This window comes from Rhodamnia argentea, chromosome 8, assembly GCF_020921035.1.
Source record: "Rhodamnia argentea isolate NSW1041297 chromosome 8, ASM2092103v1, whole genome shotgun sequence".
Classification (NCBI taxonomy): Eukaryota; Viridiplantae; Streptophyta; class Magnoliopsida; order Myrtales; family Myrtaceae; genus Rhodamnia; species Rhodamnia argentea.
The window spans coordinates 19,178,859-19,197,469 of NC_063157.1; the positions used below are offsets into that span (position 1 = coordinate 19,178,859).

An 18,611-nucleotide genomic window follows, 5' to 3' on the forward strand; every position below is an offset into this window, starting at 1 on the left:
ATAGCTATCACAAGATATAGAGTTGTCGAGTGAAATCTAAGAAAAAAGCCTACATTTATCGTACGGATACAATTGAGTTTTTTGTTTCTTTTTTGGTCGAAAGATACAATTAAGTTTCAAATCTTTCAATTTTGTCAACTTAAATTTAAAATTTTCTGGCATTTTGCTAATGTAATTATTCCGGCAATTTTAGTTAGCAATTGCGGACGTGGACACCGACTATCATACGTGGCACGATTGGCGCCGGCGTAATTTTTTTTGCTTTTTTACTTTTCTTTAATGTTATATAATTTTTTGAATTTTTGAATTTTTTGAATTTTTCTTTTGTCCTTTTTTCCCCTCTTCCTTCGCCAGCCTTTGGTGAGGTTGACCTCACCAGATGTAGCAAGGTCAAGCCTCGCTGGCCATGGTTACAGGGAAAAAAGGAAAAGAAATAAATGTAAAAAGAGAAAAAAAAATTATAAATTATAAAATATGAACACTACGTCATGTAGGACGGTCGACGTCCATTTCGGCGATTATAAGAAAAAATTAGTCGAAATTACTACATCGACAAATCATTTTAGGACCAAATTAGCCAAGTTGAAAAGTTTGTGATTGAATTAGCATCCGTATGATAAATTTAGGACTTTTTTCGATAACTTCGCCGCACGCAAGCATTTCATATCCTGGATTAACATATTCTCGCGAGCTTGGATACGGATGGGAAAGCAACACAAACCAATATGATCTTTGATTGCGCAATGTAATTCATGATTAGGAAAATGATAAGGACCAAGCTGCCTTTCATCTAATCCCTAATTTATCCACAATAACGGCGTGTCTCCATGCTTTGATTGAAGGTGGGGAGGAGGAAGCGGGGAATCTTGGGCAGCCATGCAATGCCTGTCGTATCGTCATCGCAGGAGAGGAGTTAGATTAGGTGAGCCACAGCCATATTCAATCCAACGGATCACACCCGCCATCATTTCTAGCCATTTTCCCAACCCCTCTATCCCTCTCTCTCTTAAATGATCCAAAGTCAACCTTTTCACCTTTGCGTTCACAGCTGAAGTTCTCTACTTGATTCTTTATGGGTTTTTTCTCTTGTGGTTGGGGGTTGTGGGTAAGACGAAGAACTTCCCAAGAACAAAGAAGCAGCAAAACCCATTTCAACTTTCTTGACCCCTGGCTGGATGGATGCTTCCAATTGGGTCAAAAGCATTCAATTGGGCAGTTGCGTTCCTGGGTGACAGCTGCTGTTCAATCACAAACCCCCCCACAAAGCTTTTCACACTGTAGACGACGGACGCCCGCCCTTTCTTTGATTCTTTCACGGGCTTTGCCTTGTTTCATCCAGAGCTCTCTCTCTCTCTTTGTTTTTTCATCCCCCCTTGGCCTTCTTTTCCCTTTATAGGTGTTTCCGAGATTGGGGAGCTTTTTGCCGTTCTTGTTCTGTCTTGTTTCTCATCTTTGTATGAGGGAGTGGTGGAGGAGAGAATAGGGGAGATTGAATCTGAGTCTGTGTTTTTTTTAATTTCTGGTGATGGGGTCTTGCTTGAGTTCGCAGATCAAAGCTGAGAGTCCTCTTCACATAGGTATGCACGCCCGTTTGAAGCTTTTGCTGCATGATCCTGAGCTGAATTTATATCACGAACAGCTGTCGTTTTGGCTTTTGAGGAACATTTGTTGCCATTCTTGATAGGACATGCTGTTTTGCTTTTTCTTCACTTTGTGTTGATAGTATATGATACTGATTTTGGAGGGTCATGAAGTAGAACTTACAAGGGTAAAACTTAAAAGCAGTATCCTTTAATTGTTTGAAGTTAGAGGTCCATTGCTACAAATAGCAAGCGAAATTGATAGCACATGATTGGCAGTTACCGACATCCCTCAGACTTCTTGATTTTTCATGTCCTTTTCTGGTATGGACTATTTGTAGCTTAAATTTTAGTGTAGTCGGGGTTCCAAAGAAAGAGGCATGGCCCCCACTTGTGTTGTAAAATGGCGCATTGTTCTGTTGGATCAATGAAATCAAAATCAACATGTGCAGGAGCAAATCTTTTTAATCGTGGAGAAGGAAATGATTCGAGTGATGGGAGTAGCAGGGCCTCCTCTCTTTCCATACCTCAAACCCCTCGAACGGAGGGTGAGATATTGCAGTTGTCCAATCTAAAGAGCTTCACCTTTAATGATCTCAAGACGGCAACGAGAAATTTCCGTCCAGACAGCGTTTTGGGTGAAGGAGGGTTTGGTTGTGTTTTCAAAGGGTGGATTGATGAGCAAACTTTTACAGCCGCTAGGCCTGGAACTGGCTTGGTGATAGCAGTAAAGCGGCTTAACCAAGAGGGATTTCAAGGTCACAAGGAGTGGTTGGTGAGTGTCATTGTTAGCATTCGTTTTATTGCTCCATATGTTTGAGAAATCAATATAGTCCTTTTTTCTTGCGAAATCTTAACCTTTCTAGGTCATAAACATTAATTCAGAGCATCTGGGAAACATTGGAATGCTGCAAAAGTTTACTATTTACTACTCTCGCTGGAGATATATCAGCTTGCTGACTGCTGTGTGATAAAAGATACAGGGGCAGGCCCGGAGGAGGCCTACCTCCACAATCCGTGAAAAGGGCAATAAAAAGGGGGAAAAATAACGTATTACTCCTCTTTCAATTGAAGTAATACATTTGGAATCATGGTTGCGAACTCTTTGACTTAGTGTAGAGTATTGTCTGTCAAAATCATATTATGCATTCACACAGCTAGGGAAGAGCAATGTACTTATTTGTGATGATACCCAGTTCACGCATCACAGAATACAACAGACCTTTCCATTTAATAGCATGACATACTGGTCGGTGGAGATGGTGACGCCAGAGGACTTTTGTTGAGTTACTAGTTATGATTTCTTTACTTGGCTGAGTAGGACCTGCTTGGTGACTGGACAAAGATATCTTCTAGATTTCCTAGTACTTGGAAGTTTGCTAGTCAATTTTGTAAGCATTAAATAGCACATTAGAAAATGTTTCTAACAAAAGGAGAGAAGTCTGTTTGTGTTGCTCAAGTGCCAAACATGAGTGTCTTGGAACCGATTTCTCTACCCTCTTCATTCTGATAGGAATTCTGCTTTTCAAATAATTAGACATTAAGTTAATTCATCTGCTGTTAATTTCAAGGAGACGATGAAGTTAATTTATCTGCTGGTGAATTACAAACTAGGCGGAAATCAACTACTTGGGCCAGCTGTATCATCCTAATCTTGTGAAGTTGATCGGTTTCTGCTTTGAGGATGAGCATCGCCTTCTCGTATACGAATTCATGCCTCGGGGAAGCTTGGAGCATCACTTGTTCAGGAGTGAGTTTGTTGATGTACTTCCATGTGTTCATCTTTTCTTTGACCCAACGTTGTAATTATTCGGGCTTCAAAACAATTTGTCAGATTAATAATTTGAAACTTTTAGTATTGATGAACAGGGAGTTCCTATCATCATCCGCTTTCTTGGAAACTGCGTATCAAGGTTGCTCTTGGTGCTGCTAAGGGACTCGCATTCCTCCACGGCGACAAAGTGAAAGTTATATACCGGGACTTCAAAACATCCAACATCCTGCTAGATGCGGTATGCCATTGATATGGAGTTCTCTGTTTTTGCTGTTTTGCACACTGGATGGTTGTTAATGTTTTTCTTGTCCTACTTCATTGGATGGCAGAACTTTGACGCTAAACTCTCAGATTTCGGATTGGCCAAGGATGGGCCAACAGGGGGGAAGAGCTACGTCTCTACAAGAATCATGGGTACTTACGGATATGCTGCTCCAGAGTACATGGCTACAGGTATCTGCTTTCTCTTATTTTGCAGAGTTTGTGTCTATATTTAGATCGTGAAATCCCGATACGTCATTATTAGCATTAGTCCGCATGTCCTATTTAATACCAAAAGTTTCTACCTGTCCAAGTTTCTAATTCAACATAGTCTCGAGAACCTGTTTGTGCTGGGTTTGTTTTCCTGTACCTTAGCATCAGATAGGATTATTAATGTATAAACTGAAACATTTGTGTACAGATACGATAGCCTGATTCACATACAAAATAGAAACGCTCTTTCTGTGTGCTTGCATGTGGGAGTCACAAACAACACGGTATCCAACTGTATTAAGGGAAGGTATTTGGAAATTGTGCTTTTTAGCTACGTAGTACCAATTTCTCGCTCTATGAGCTGTTTCTGTCACGATTAATCTCAATGTATGGTGCTGCATGATCAAGCTCCTTTTATCTCTCTTGTTTCTAGTGTCTACTCTTTAATTGATTGGAGTTCTCGTTCTTAACGGGATCAAGCTGACCCAGCCCCTTTTGATATTTGAATCCTTTATGCTTTTTCAAAGGGCATTTGACGGCAAAAAGCGACGTGTACAGTTATGGGGTTGTCCTTCTCGAAATGTTGTCCGGTCGACGGGTGGTGGACAAAAACAGACCATCTGGAGAGCAAAATCTTATTGAATGGGCCAAACCTTATCTCTCGAGCAAGCGCAAGATTTTCCAGGTCATGGATGCTCGTATTCAGGGCCAGTACTCACTGAGCGGAGCGCTGAAAGCAGCTAACGTTGCAATCAAATGCCTCTCGCTGGAGCCCAAGTCCAGGCCCAACATGAACGAGGTGGTGAGAGCTCTGGAGCAACTCCAGGACACCGAAGAGACGGCGATAAGGGAAGCCCAACAGAACGCCAGCAGAAACGCGAACGCCGGTCCCAAGCACCGCCGAAGAAGCGCCAATGACATCGGCGATATGAAGCCTGCCGTATATCCCCGGCCGTCTCTTTCTCCTGTTCATACTTGAGCAAAACTTGGCGAACTCATTTCCTTTTCCACACACACTGATTCGAATCTACAACTCAATTGATGGTATGGACTCAGCATGCATACGTCTCATTCTGTTCGTTACTGTACAGCTGCTGTTATTGCTCTCAGTTTCCCCATCGAAGATCATCGTAACAGCATTAGGAGGGAGAGATGGAAAGCACAGAGATTCAAAGCCGGAGCAGCTACATTCGGATGGCTGTTTTTCCACGGCCGAGGAACATGTTAGGGCCTTCGGTTGTTGTCATTTTTACAATGTGTCAGTCCTCGTCTGCCTTGAACATATTCCATAAATTCCCCATCGCGGGTGTTCTCTCAGATCTCTCGTCTGTGACTCTGCATACAAGTCATAGTACCTTCGGCCACGCCTGTGACTGTTGAGTCCATAATGTTGAATGCCCTCGATCATTTTTGTACTGGGCAAGGCCCAAAAAAAGAACGACCCGATAACCCGATCCTTTTTCGACCCCAAAAAAAAAAAAAAAAACCGATGCTTCCCTATGAAATTTTCACAACATTATGATAAAGTCACGGATATGTTTTCCATAATTTTATAGAACTAATTTAAATTTTTAAAATTCGGGCATAATAAAATGGCACTTTTTATTCGAAGAGGAATAAGAAAATAATTTGAAATATATCAAAATTTCTAGAACTTGTAGAAAACGTTATGTACGAATCTACGTATCAATATTAATATGCTGTGAAAGTTTTGTGCGTATCAGTTTTAAAAAAAAAACGTCGGGGTGAGTCCATCGCAAAATCCGAATTTAGAAAAAAGAAGAAGCAAAAGTCTATCAAGAAAAATGTTTAAAGCGGATGTAAAGTTAAAATCGCCTAGCAATCTTATAATTTGCACTTTCATCTCTGGAAGTGAAAAGAGTGGCATAATAAGAAACACAAATTAAAAAAGAAAGAAAAAATAAATATTTTGTGCAAGTACCTTGAAAAAAAAAAAAAACCTTCTTTCCATGCTGGAGGTAAAACGGGGAAGGGGAAGGAGGAGGTTGAACGGGGAAGGGGAAGATGAAGGGGAGGGGAGGAAAACAAAAAAAAAAAAAAAAAAGAAAAAAAATCATAAAATTCACAAAAATTAATAAAATATTGGGTCGCTGGCCGGGCGTCCACGTCAATGGAGACCAGCCAAAATTTGCTAGATGGACTGAATTGACATAATTACAAATAGTTAAGGACCGAATCGGCAAAAAAAAAAATTAAAACCGAATTGACACAATTGCAATAGATTTAGGACTTTTTTGGTAATTTTCCCTATTATATTGAAAGTTGATTAATCTCACCCAGCCATGGCGAGGCCGGCGAGAGCCTTGCCAAGGTCCGGCGAACACGCAAACCTGTGTGATGTGGACCGGTGCACGTAGAACCACTGGGGGGGCACGGTGGCGGTTGTGGCAAGGAGGTGCGGGGGCAGGGCGAAGGTGGAGACAATAGGTTGTGGTTGTAGACGGTGGCATGGTGGGTGGCCTACTGGTTCAATTCTTCTTCTTCGATGAACTGGTGTAGAAGAAGAAGAGTAGGAAAGTTGAAGCTGAAGAATAGGGGAGGGGAAGGGAAGAATAAAAGAAGAAAAGGAAAAGAAAAAAAATTAAAATATTAGTTCACCGATCGGCCGGCATCCACGTCGGTGCCGGCCGGTTAAAATTCGCCGGAAGGACCGAATTAGCACTTTGTAAAAGGTTTAGGACTGAATCGACAAAAAAAAAAGATTATGACCGAATTGACACAATTACAATAGGTTTAGGACTTTTTTGGTAATTTTTCCCAATATAATATATCTCATGAAAAACGAATTTCTACATAAGAAAGTATGATGAAAATTTTAAAAGGAAAGTCAATCATTGCGAATGTGGATATGATGTGGTAAAAATATAAGGAAACTCTAGTATTTATGAGAATTGGTAAATTAAATAGTTAGCAAATACTCCTCTATTACTATACTTTGAGTCATCTAATTTTAAAAGTGTAACTCGTACCGTCTAGTTTTGAAATCCTATAATTTGCGCTCTAAAGTTTCCTCGTAAGCGATACCGTCTTTTATTACCATTTTTTATTTTCTCCACTCGCTTTTTATATTGAAAGTAAATAATGAATTATTTTTTCCCGCGTCATGCATAAATTTTTTTTTGGGTCGGAAATGTGTCATGCATAATTATTGTCCGGTAAATTGGACAATTTTTTTTTTCTCTTGTTATATATGTAGGGTTAGAATAGTCTTTGCCTCTCAACCTAGAGGTTTTTGCTTTTCTAGCCAAATTTTATCCGAGGGTTCTATTTGTTTCACGGAAAATGACTTTTCGAAAAATATTTTCTAGATTTTTTGGTGTTTGGTTCGCGGAAAATAAACTAGTCCAGAAAAATGTTTTCCACCCACAGAAAGAATTCCTTCAAAAGTGAGAAAAATGTTTTCCTCATTTTTAGAAGATCCTCATCTTTTCTTCATCCTTTCTTTCACACTTCTTTTATTTATAAATTTTTTATTATTTAATTATTTTTTAAAAATTTCAACATTTTAATTTTCTTCTTTATTTTCTGTTTTCCTTTTTTCTTTTCTCCTTCTTCCATCGGACCCCGGCAACATGAGCCTCGGGGGAGGCCGAGCTCACCGTAAATGGTTCAACCGAGCTAGGCATTGTCCAAGGCCAGTGAGGCAAGCCTTAGTGTTGCCGGCCTCGAGGGAGGCCTTGCCTTGCTGGATAGCCTGGATCCGGCTTGGCTTGGCTCGGTCTCAAGCAAGCAAGGCTTACCTTGCTAGATTCGGCGAAGCTCGGTCTCCCTCGAGGCCGGCAAGGCTCGCCTTGAGTTCGTCAGCCTCCGGCAAGGTCGGGTCGTGGCCTAGGCTAGCCTATGGCCGGTTGTCGCCCGCCGCCATGGCCGACAACAGGCTGAGAAGAAATTATAGAAGGAAAAAAAAGGGAAAAAAATTAAAGGAAAAATTAAATTATTCAAAATAATAATAATTAAAAAAATTGAATGAGTTAATATATATATGTGTGTGTGTGTTGGAAAATCAATTTCTTTACAAATGATGAAAATCGTTTTCTAGTTCATTTTTTAGTATTAGCCAAACACAAAAAATACTGTAATTTTTTTGAAAAATAGTTTTCTAGAAAATATTTTTTGAAAACATCGTATGGTGAAATAAACTAAACCATATGTAGGGTTAGGATAGTCTTTTCCTCTCAACCTAGAGGTTTTTGCTTTTCTAGCCAAATTTTATCTGAGGTTTTAAGGCATTTTCACTAAGCTCTTTTCCGCCTTCGTTTCAGTTTCAGAGATGAGGATTGCTGCCACTTCAATGGCGATGCTCCAGCAAAGCTGCTCCGTCCCTCTCGCACGGGCGGCCTCCGTACGGTCCCTCTCCCTCGCCGCAGCCGCCTCGTCCTCCGTCCCGACCGCGCCCTCGACGGCGCTGGACCCGCGCGTGCTCCTCGGCATGTCTGAGCAGCAGCTTCAACAACTCGCCGTCGACTTGGGTCAGGTATCCACGGACGCTACACTAGTGCTAATTACCGTTTGAATCATCCGATTGTGTTTCTTTCCCTTTTCGTTAAATGCGTGTTTGTTCGTAATGGTGGTGAATTTTGCGTGCGATTAGCAAAGCTACAGAGGGAAGCAGCTCCATCAGCTTATATACAAGAGGAAGGTCAGAGAGATTGAGGATTTCAGTCATCGTGAGTGTTGCTGTCATTCAATTCATTGTTGCTTTCTTGAGCTTGGGCATTTGTGAGGCATTTTACCTTTTAAGCGGGTAGAACTGTTGGCTTATACTGTATTTGTTCGGGTGACGTGCGGACAGTGCCTATGGCATTCAGGAATGAATTGCAAGAAGCCGGATGGAGGGTCGGTCGGTCACCAATTTATCGCACTGTCACTGCAGCTGATGGAACTATCAAGGTAAAGGCACAAAAGATTTACGACGGGGTCTTAGTGTGTTGCCCAATCATGGCGGGTTTATCCCACGAAATGTCTCGGAAAATGGGCGCACAGAGTATGATCAAGCTTATAGTGTCCTCTGACATGCTTTCTTTTTTCTTATGTTTTTATTTGGTGGATTTATGGAGGTTGCATTTCTAGTGCAGTTCGGTCATTGTATTGTTGGAGTTATTCTAGTTGTGTCACCTGTTGTGAGGATTTTGAAACAGAGCTTAGAAAGTATCTACCTTTTGGGAGTGCACATTTTCTGCTTTCTGGCTTTCTTCTGTGAAGCTGCCCCTCACTTCTGTGGTTTATGTTTTTCATTTGCATGGAGTTGTCTACCTTCTAGAACTTATGCTTATGTTGCAGATGATAACTTAAAATGGTAAACAATTCTTTCATCAAATGCATCCGTGGTTCTTGTGTTGATTCAGTAAGAATAAATCTTGTGCTTCACGATTGTTTGCGACTCTTTCTTAGTATCTTGGCCTTAGCTCATCTGCAATCCACTAATCTGCAGCTGCTGATAAAACTGGAAGACAACAGACTGATTGAAACAGTAGGTATACCAGTGGAAGATGAAAAAGGCTTGGTTCGACTTACTGCATGTGTCTCATCTCAGGTACTATCCGAAAGTGCTGATCAACTAGTGAACATACTCTCTTGTACTGCTGGGTGAAAATGCATCATAGGAATTGTTTCCTGTCTTTTCTTCTGCGGGTCATTTTTTGCTTCAATCATTCAGGTTGGTTGCCCGCTAAGATGTTCATTCTGTGCAACTGGAAAAGGGGGCTTTTCAAGAAATCTTCAGGCACATGAAATTGTTGAACAGGTTTGTCTTATCTTATATCATGTCCTTGTTGGAGGACATATTTGTTTGAGCATGGGAGCATTAGAGTCCAACATGTTTTTCTCTGGTGAATGAACATGTATAAAGCTATGTTATGTTCCATTCAAGGTTCTTATTAAGGATATATGCAGGTGCTAGCTATTGAGGAGACTTTCAAGCATAGGGTGAAAAATGTGGTGTTTATGGGAATGGGTGAGCCGATGTTGAATCTTAAATCTGTTCTTGAAGCACACAGATGCTTGAATAAGGTCAGCTCATTAACCATGAATCATTCAGATCTGTTGCTCTGCTGCTGAATTTTGTATAGTTTTGTCGCTGATAATTTCGATGGTCTATTCAAATCTAGGAAGCAACAGTTTTCTTCCTCTAGATTCCTTTTTAAAGTCCTTTTTGAAACTCTTCAAATCGAAAAGAATCAAGTTATTTAGTCAGATACTTCTACAGTAGGGAAATGAAGAGAGATCTTTTTCTTTAGGCCATCAAAGGAGAGAAATGTTGAAATTCTGGATTTTCAAGTTCATTGCCTGATGTGCTCTCTCTCTCTCTCTCTCTCTCTCAATTGGGTTATGTAACACGATGGCTAAATTTTCTTTACCAATTTGCATTCTTTCTCATTAAGGATGTGCAAATTGGGCAAAGGATGATGACAATTTCAACGGTGGGAGTTCCAAACACAATAAAGAAACTGGCTTCTCACAAAATTCAGTCTACATTGGCGGTCAGGTATCAACTGACAAGTAGCTGAAGAATTTGCTGCTTGCTTTATTGTCACGATTCTTTTACTTTGTAGCGCTTAATAGTTGGACTAAAATAGACAGTGTGGAAATTTTCCTGGCAATCTGTTGTTTGGTTTCTATTCACTAGCACATGAGGATATGATGGACCTCTTACACTGAACAATCTGTTTCTTCTGCATTTTGCTTTAATAGTCTTAAGCAGTTGCAGTATAACATTATTTTCCAATGCTTATTTAGTTATTGATGCTGCTTCCTTTTCTTTTATATGTGCTGAATTAGTTTTGACTAAATTGTTTTACAGCTTGCATGCTCCAAACCAGAAACTTAGAGAATCGATAGTGCCAAGTGCCAAATCCTATCCATTGTATGCAATAATGAAGGATTGCCAGGACTACTTCCAAGAAACGAGTAGAAGGGTGTCGTTTGAGTATGCCCTTTTAGGTACTTTTGCTCTACTGCTATCATGCATTATGCCTAGTTTTTCTTTATCATGCTTGAAGATGGTAACTTAAACATGCATAGAACTCATACTCATGTATGTCTGTAGCTGGAGTCAATGATGCAGAGGACCATGCTGTAGAACTTGCTGAGTTGCTGCATGAGTGGGGGCGTGGTAATCATGTAAATCTGATTCCTTTTAATCCGATTGATGGCTCTGATTATAGGCGTCCATCCAAAAAAGCTGTAAGTTGGTGTTATTGAAATATGATCCGTTCAATTTTAGGGTGAAGAATCAACTTGTCCTATAATCTAATTTGCAACGGGATTGTGTGACATATGAAGGTTTTGGCATTTGCAAGTGTTCTCGAGTCCCGCAAAATAGCAGTTAGTGTACGCCAAACAAGGGGCCTGGATGCAAGTGCAGCTTGTGGTCAATTGAGGAACAAATTTCAGAAGAGTCCTCTGCTTGCTAAAACTGACGAGATCCAATCCCAGCCAAAAATTGCAATGGCGTGTTAGACGCAATAATCTTTGGTTACATGGTTCTAAGAATTCGAATATCACATGCTTGACCATTGGTTTCTGAGTGCAATAGACAAGATGGAAGTGATGGAGAGCGCGCTATGCAGTTGTCCATTGTTTTATCTCTGGCATTTATCCTGGGAAATGGTAGCAGACACTTGACCACCTGAAGCCACTCGGGGGGAGGAAAGATGGGTCAATTCTAGCAAGATAAGGCGATGGTACAGCGTAATCCACAAGCCGAGATAAGTCGTTTTCGCTGTAAATGTTCTTCAGAGCATGAACCAAATAGCCTGATAAAGAACCTGGGTGACTAGCTGCTCATGGTATATTTAGGAGATTGTATATGCAGACTGTATGGGGATCATTTTAAATCTCTTGTAGTTTAAACGCCATGTTTTCTCCGTGCTTTGCTTAGGAGGTAATGTCAATGTGGATGTTGCATACCACAAGAGGTGTGTAATAAATCGCAATGTTTTTGTTTTGTCTTTGCTGTTCTTGGAGATTTTGTGGGTCTAACCATGCCTTTCAAGGTTGTAGTATTATTTGTTTTAATGTCTGAAGGATCCAACCAACTGGACCGACCTATTTACTTCTTAGGTGTGTTTGTTTTATAAAAAAATATTTTCAAGAAATGTTTTTTTTCTATTTTAATTTTCATGTGTCTGGTTAACTAAAAGTGGATAATCAATTGAAAGGATTGTACGGTCAAGGAAAAAAATCATATTTTAAATTGAAGAAAATAATTTTTCCATCTTGAAAAGAAAGAAATCGTTTTTCCAAATTCCATTTTCACGTGCACATTCACATAGAATTTCAATCTTTGTACTCGGGCTCTACACTAATCTTCACTCCTTTTCGGAACGTTCAATTTGGACACGATAATGGTATCATTTTCTTTGATTACCTTTTGTGAAACGAAGAACCATTCTTGCACGAAGTTTACGAGCACCGAAAGATTAACTTTGTTATTTATTTGCATTTCCTTTTTCTTTTTGCCGCATAGGTTGCTTTATTTTTTACCATAAATATACATAAAAATTATCATTCATATATTGGAATTATCTTAGAAAAAGCATTTTAATATTACCTCAATATCTTATGTTAGGAATACAACCTAATTAAAACGGAGAATAATTTTTGAAAGGATCTGAACATCGAAAAGCTTTTTCGGTATCACTTTCAAGTACACTACCAAACAATTGAAAACCAACCATATTCCTTAAAGGTGATTTTCACGAAAAACATTTTCCTATGTCAAGAAGTTTTTTGCGAAATAAACACACCTTTAAAGTTGGTTCGCATTTCGTATCTCGCTTTGACATTATAGATATGATTGATCCCATTTTTTTTTTTTTTTGGAAAAAACCAAAACAACCTTAAATTATGCTCATCGTGAGACATTTATCCTAAATTTTTTTTCTCGTGACATAAAAAATCTCAAAATTGTTCCAATGTGCTACATTTACGTTCCCCCGTTAGGTTTCATCAGATGATTTTTCAGTTTAAACAAAGTCACTTTTATTTCACTTAAGTTACTTTCCAACGTCCATATAGATAGATTTTTAACAATTCTTATTAAGAAAATTTTGAGGGAGGGTAAATGTGTCATATTGGTAAAAGTTTTGGATTTTTGGTATTGCAGAAAAAAGTTTAGGATAAATATGCTATAATGGCCATATTTTTGTAATTTTAGTGGCTTTTGTCTTTACTTTTTATTTGCATTGTCAAGAAATCAATTTGTGTAATCAGGTAGAACATCTTTTTTGGGGTTGGTAAGGTAGAAATGTTTTTTTTCAAGTGTCTAAATGTGTCCAAATATGTGTACACGTGTCGTGGTGATACAAATGGCATATTATTGAGGGTTTTTTTTCCAATTTAATTTTTTTAAATATTTACGAAATTATTTTTTAAAAAAAAGTATTTACCAATTTGGGCCTCGCTGCTTGGTATCCCGTCAGCCCTTGCGGCCCAAGCGCTGGCGGCTAGACTTTTTTATTTCATTTTTTAAATGTTTTAATTATTTATATTTATAATATTTAGTTTATTTGTATTTTTTAACATGTTTATATTTATTTTATTTATAATTTTTTCTTGTGAAGCTTACCTCTATAACATAATTAGCAATAATTAATGTAAAAATTTATTAAGATCTATAATTAATAAATAATGTTGTAATTATGTAATTAATTTAAAATATTCATAAAATAAAATTAGTAAGATAAATGAAAAAATGAGATTTTCATGATATATTCATCTATTGGATAGATAATCAAAGGAAACGGTGATGTGTAACCGGCGGTTCGACGACATCGGATCGGGCTCATTTGGTGAGCGAAACGGCGTCTAATCATATTTCGCGTTGGGGTGACAACGATGGATTTTTGTGATTCGAGATCGTTAGATGGGTTTTCCTATTTTTTTTAGTTTTTGCGAGAAAAAGTTAAACGGTGGAAAGATTAAAACCACGGAAAGAGTGGAAAAGTAAATAAAGGGCAAAACTTTGGAAGAGCATTTCTGCGTTCGTTTTTTTTTTATTTCATGTTTTTTAGCGAATCCATTGGCAAACTAGGTTTGTTTCCCCCAAAATGCCGTTTTTTGTCAATTTTGATTTTCCCTTCATGCTATTGTCACCCTCCTTTCTCTTTCCCCAAACATTGTAGTATTTTGTGGGTTTTTTCCAAAATTTGAGTGTATTTTGTGGGGAAAGAGGAAAAGAAGTTCGAGAAGAGATAGGGAGAAAATACAAATTGACAGGAAAATGATGTTTTTGGGAAATTGCCTTTGCAATGGTTCGTCTCAAAATTACATGAAATAAAAAATGTCTCAACGGCTCGGCGATGGATATGCTCTTCAAGTTTTGCCATTTCTTTTTTTTCACTCTTTGTTGGTTTTAATCTTTCCATGTTGTTTTTAATTCTTTTTGTTTTCTATCTATCTATTTTATGGTATATTACATTTTATTTTATGAATATTTTTAATTAATTACATAATTACAATATTATTTATTAATTATAGATCTTAATAAATTTTACATTAATTATTGCTAATTATGTTATAAAGATAAGCTTCACAAGAAAAATTATAAATAAAATAAATATAAACATGTTAAATAAATACGAAATAAACTAAATATTATAAATATAAATAATTAAAAACTTAAAAAATGAAATTAAAAAAAAAAAAACCCCCCCCCCTCACCCGGCCAGGAAAAAAACACCCCTTTATTTTGGGCGTCGGGCCCTCGGCAACCCAGCGCGAGGCCATTGGTAAATACTTTTTAAAAAATAATTTCGTAGATATTTTTTTAAAAAAATTAAATTGGAAAAAAACCCTATTATTGAGTGCACATTCCGTACAAAGCACAAATAGGCGAGGCTAGTGACCTCCACCGGCCATCAACGAGGCCCGACAATGGCCGGTGGAGCGAAAATGGAAAAAAGGGAAAAAAAATGAAGAAGGAAAAATTAATAAAAAGTAATAAAATTCGAAAGTATTACAATATCATTAAATTTGTCCCCGTTAGTGTTGATCATACCAGAGTTTAAGAGCGATTGTGTTACCATTTATGCAATTTGCATGCGCTATCCTCGATCGGTAAGACGTGACTTATGTGGGCACGCCACTCCCCATTCATGGAGCCAAATTGCTTACCAAATATTCACTATGTGAGCAATGTCTTGTGGGATATTGAGCTGGTATTATTGGATTACTGGCAGCGTAAATTTTATAACCATCATGATTATGAATTGACACCATTCTCACAACACAAGTGAAGAATCACTACCAAAAAATAAGGATTTAAGGATTTTGCCACGAAAATTTGACCAAAATTTTCGAAATTGAACGAAAAATTTTGCAATTTGCGACGAAAACTTGTTGGCTAATTAACTTTTGCATGCATACATATCCATGACTAATTAGCAACGAATAAGTTTTGTCGCTAATTGGGCACGAATTTTGCGATGAATTTTCCTCCGTGGCAAATTAGCAATGCAACTTATTTGTCGCTAATTAGCCACGAATTTTGCCACGAAAATAAATTTTGTCGCTAAATTTAGTGACGAAAACACAACGTTTTGTTGCTAAATTTTGCGACGCCGGATTAGCTACGATTTTTTTTTTGTGGCCAAATTTGTCGCAAAACCCAATTAGCGACGAATTTAGCCACGAAAATATTATTTGTCGCTAATTTCACTACAAAAACCAAGGATTTACCCATGGAATTTCCCACGAAAATTCTAGCAATTAGCAACGAAATCATTTGTGGCAAAAGTCGTCGCTAAATTATTTGTGGCAAAAGTCGTCGCTAATGTTTAACGAAATTATTCGTGGAAAATGTCGTCACTAATGGGGTGATGAAATTTTTCACGGCCAATTTCGTCGCTAATATTTTGATTTGCCACAAAAGTAGCAACGGAAAAATTTTCGTCGCCAATTGGCAGTACAAAAATTTAGCAACGGAAAATTAATTTTCATCAATAATTTGCCACGAAGCCTGTCGTGGAAAATGTTGTTGCCGATTAGCGACGAATGATTTTGTTGCCAATTTCATCGCTAATTAGCGACGAAGATTCAACTACGGCATTTGCCATGAAAACTTTCGTGGCTAAAGTGATTTGCGACGAAAATAGCAACGAAATTTTGTTTCGTCGCCAATTGCGCGTGGCAAAATTTAGCGACGAAATATGTTACTTCCGTCGCTAAATTGCAACAAAAATAGAGATTCGTCACTAATTTATGGAAAAAATTGTTGCCGATTAGTAACGAATTTAGCGGTTCTAGTGACGAAATTTTTTTAGTTTTTTAATCTTCTCTAGCAATGGATTTTATGACGACCGGGTAGGGACCAATTTTGCAATGAACTTTTATAATTTGTGATCGTATGATAAAATAATTTCTTTTATTTTTTGATTTTAAATCTAATTAAATACAAAATTAATTTCTAGAATTTATATTTAACATTGATTAAGAGAGTAATAAGATCTAAATATTATAAAAATATGAAAACGAAATACATTCAAAATTGGTTTGGTTTTTCCTTGCCAATGTCAAGTCAAGCACCTGAAAGAAGAGTAATCCAGCAAAGTGTCGGAAATATTTGGACTAGCATCAAATACAACGGAAGTCAGCCGATCAGCGGGGAAAACTAAATGCAACCAACCATTCCCTCCATCCTAGAGGTGAATTGACCACTACATTGTCGCTTCAGATTGGTCAAAAATACCTCTCACGATCATCATGAGCCGCCTTGCAAGCTTTTTCCTGCCAGAGTCCACAAAAAATTGATTCTGTCAACATGGTTAATTTGCCCCCAGGGAACTTCTGTCAATTATGGTTTGCCCCCGGAAAAGCCACAGACCCTTCACCTTGAAAGGTGAAGGCTAGCAATTGCACCTAATGCCCTCTTCAAGGTAGCAATTGCAGCTTCCTCAACCTTCACGCAGAATTTTATAATTAGCAACATGTTGAATTAGCCAGCCACCATCACATAACAAAGCGGAATGCTTTCATAAATGGCACCTTTTAGGCATCGCATTAGTTAGGTACTTAAGTTACTTCTAGAATAGAAACTTCCAATTTGTCTTTACTAAAAAAACAGATTGAAGAAACTCGCTTAATAAAATGCGCAGTCGACAAAAGCTTTCCTTCCAAACAGATGGGATATGATCTTCCATGATACAGTAATTTGACATGGATTTCTCCTGTGAAGAAAATGATCCTACTGTACTGGAAAATACTTCATCATGTGTTGAGATAAAAAATGACAAGTCCAAAAAATTGTTGAAATACTACACTTGACATCAACAAAGGCAACTTACCGGAGGAAGGTACACTGCCCCGTCCCATTCTCGGTCGAAACCAATTAATAAGGATGGCATCAATTTCGAAAGACGAGAAATCAATCCATTGTTCGATATGAGCCTGTCAATGAGAAGTCACAAGTATATGAGAAACACACGGCCAATTTCTCAACACAAAATAAAGTAATACACAGTGAGGGAATATCTTCAGCAACAACATAAAGTCCAAATTAATTGTCACTAGACCATCTTACACCTAAACTAAACAAGGTGAAAAAAAAAAAAAAAATCCCACCGATTCACAGTTTCTTCCTGCAGTTCAAATGAAACTGTTGGCTCACCTGATACATAACAGCTTGCTAGGAAAGAAAGGGAAAAAAGGAATGCCGAACCATCAAGGACTTTAATGGATTTCACTTTGGATTATGAAATTAACATAATTGCCTCTAAATACCTTTCCAATAGGGTATATCTTCAAGCATGTTGTTTAACCAATAAGACGTCTTAACAAAATCATCATCATCATTGTGCTGCTCATCATTGTGCCCATCACCTATTTGATTAGTGGGAGGGACAAGAGGAACTTGATATGTTCTTGAGGGTCGGAGGAAGGGCCAATGTGTCCATGTTGTCCATCAGCATGTAGTTGTTGAGGGTTTAGGGAAGGGGAAGGGGAAGAGGAAGAGGAAGAGGAAGACGGACAGGAAATGGACGGGGATGGGGAAGGGGAAGGAGAAGGGGAAGGGGCTGGCCTTCTTTGTAAAACTGCACCATACATGTGACCTCCACGTTTATACTGATAGGTATGAAGGTTAGACAAACATCTTAAAAAATATGAACTTGTGTTAAGGACACATAATGATGTACATCATGAAGCTTACCATTATTTTTCAGAGAGCAAGAGATAAACTTGAGAAAATGAAATGAATTGGCTATTGCCTCTAATAAAATTGTTGCTCCACTTGAGCTCTGTCTCGTAGACTGAAAAATACATAGATTTGATAAGCATCTAATGCATGGAGGGAACACTAGTTCATGCCACGTTTAGTGTGGTTCGCCAACCCTAAGTGCATCAAGGTGAGGAGAGATTGATAACTTACAAAACCATTTGAAACTAGCAAAATAGGAAAAGGTGAGAAGAGAGATTGATAACTTACAGCTTCATATTAATTGTAGAACTTATTCAGTGATAGAAAATGTTCATATAACATTGTTTACTCTCGTGAAAGCATCTAATCACTACATAGATAAAGGTAGATGTTGTGTACATGTACATGCAACTAGCATGTGTGCCTTCCAAATACAGTGCGTGTGTACAACTCTGTTTGAGCATGGAGGGATCTTAAGAAAGAACCCCGATTTAAATATTTAATGAAGCAAATACTCACTTATTGAAGCATAAAAGAGAAGGATGATGAGCACCATAATGTATGACACTCCTAGTTTAAAACCAAGGTATTTTCAAGCACATGTTCAACCCCTTCAATTATGAATGAA

At 38.2% G+C, this 18,611-nt stretch overlaps 2 protein-coding genes across 3 annotated transcripts; both read left to right on the forward strand.

Moving 5' to 3' along the window:
* Positions 1–1,051: 1,051 nt before the first annotated feature.
* On the forward strand, positions 1,052–5,145 carry LOC115728010 (receptor-like cytoplasmic kinase 176). Of its 2 annotated transcripts, none has more exons than XM_048283924.1 (7): positions 1,052–1,220; positions 1,267–1,581; positions 2,085–2,355; positions 3,195–3,330; positions 3,450–3,592; positions 3,684–3,807; positions 4,356–5,145. In XM_048283924.1, exons 2-7 carry the CDS (start codon positions 1,526–1,528, stop codon positions 4,805–4,807), a joined length of 1,182 nt encoding a protein of 393 aa, XP_048139881.1. In that variant the 5' UTR covers positions 1,052–1,220; positions 1,267–1,525; the 3' UTR covers positions 4,808–5,145. The 2 variants fall into 2 exon arrangements, with proteins under 2 accessions (XP_048139881.1, XP_030514197.1); XM_030658337.2 differs by having other exon boundaries at positions 1,053–1,220; positions 1,267–1,577; positions 2,033–2,355.
* Positions 5,146–8,084: 2,939 nt separating this feature from the next.
* On the forward strand, positions 8,085–11,794 carry LOC115728008 (probable dual-specificity RNA methyltransferase RlmN). The gene is made up of 10 exons (XM_030658335.2): positions 8,085–8,323; positions 8,441–8,516; positions 8,642–8,739; positions 9,281–9,382; positions 9,506–9,592; positions 9,742–9,858; positions 10,230–10,333; positions 10,649–10,788; positions 10,895–11,031; positions 11,131–11,794. Exons 1-10 carry the CDS (start codon positions 8,120–8,122, stop codon positions 11,305–11,307), a joined length of 1,242 nt encoding a protein of 413 aa, XP_030514195.1. The 5' UTR covers positions 8,085–8,119; the 3' UTR covers positions 11,308–11,794.
* The last annotated feature ends 6,817 nt before the right edge of the window (positions 11,795–18,611 follow it).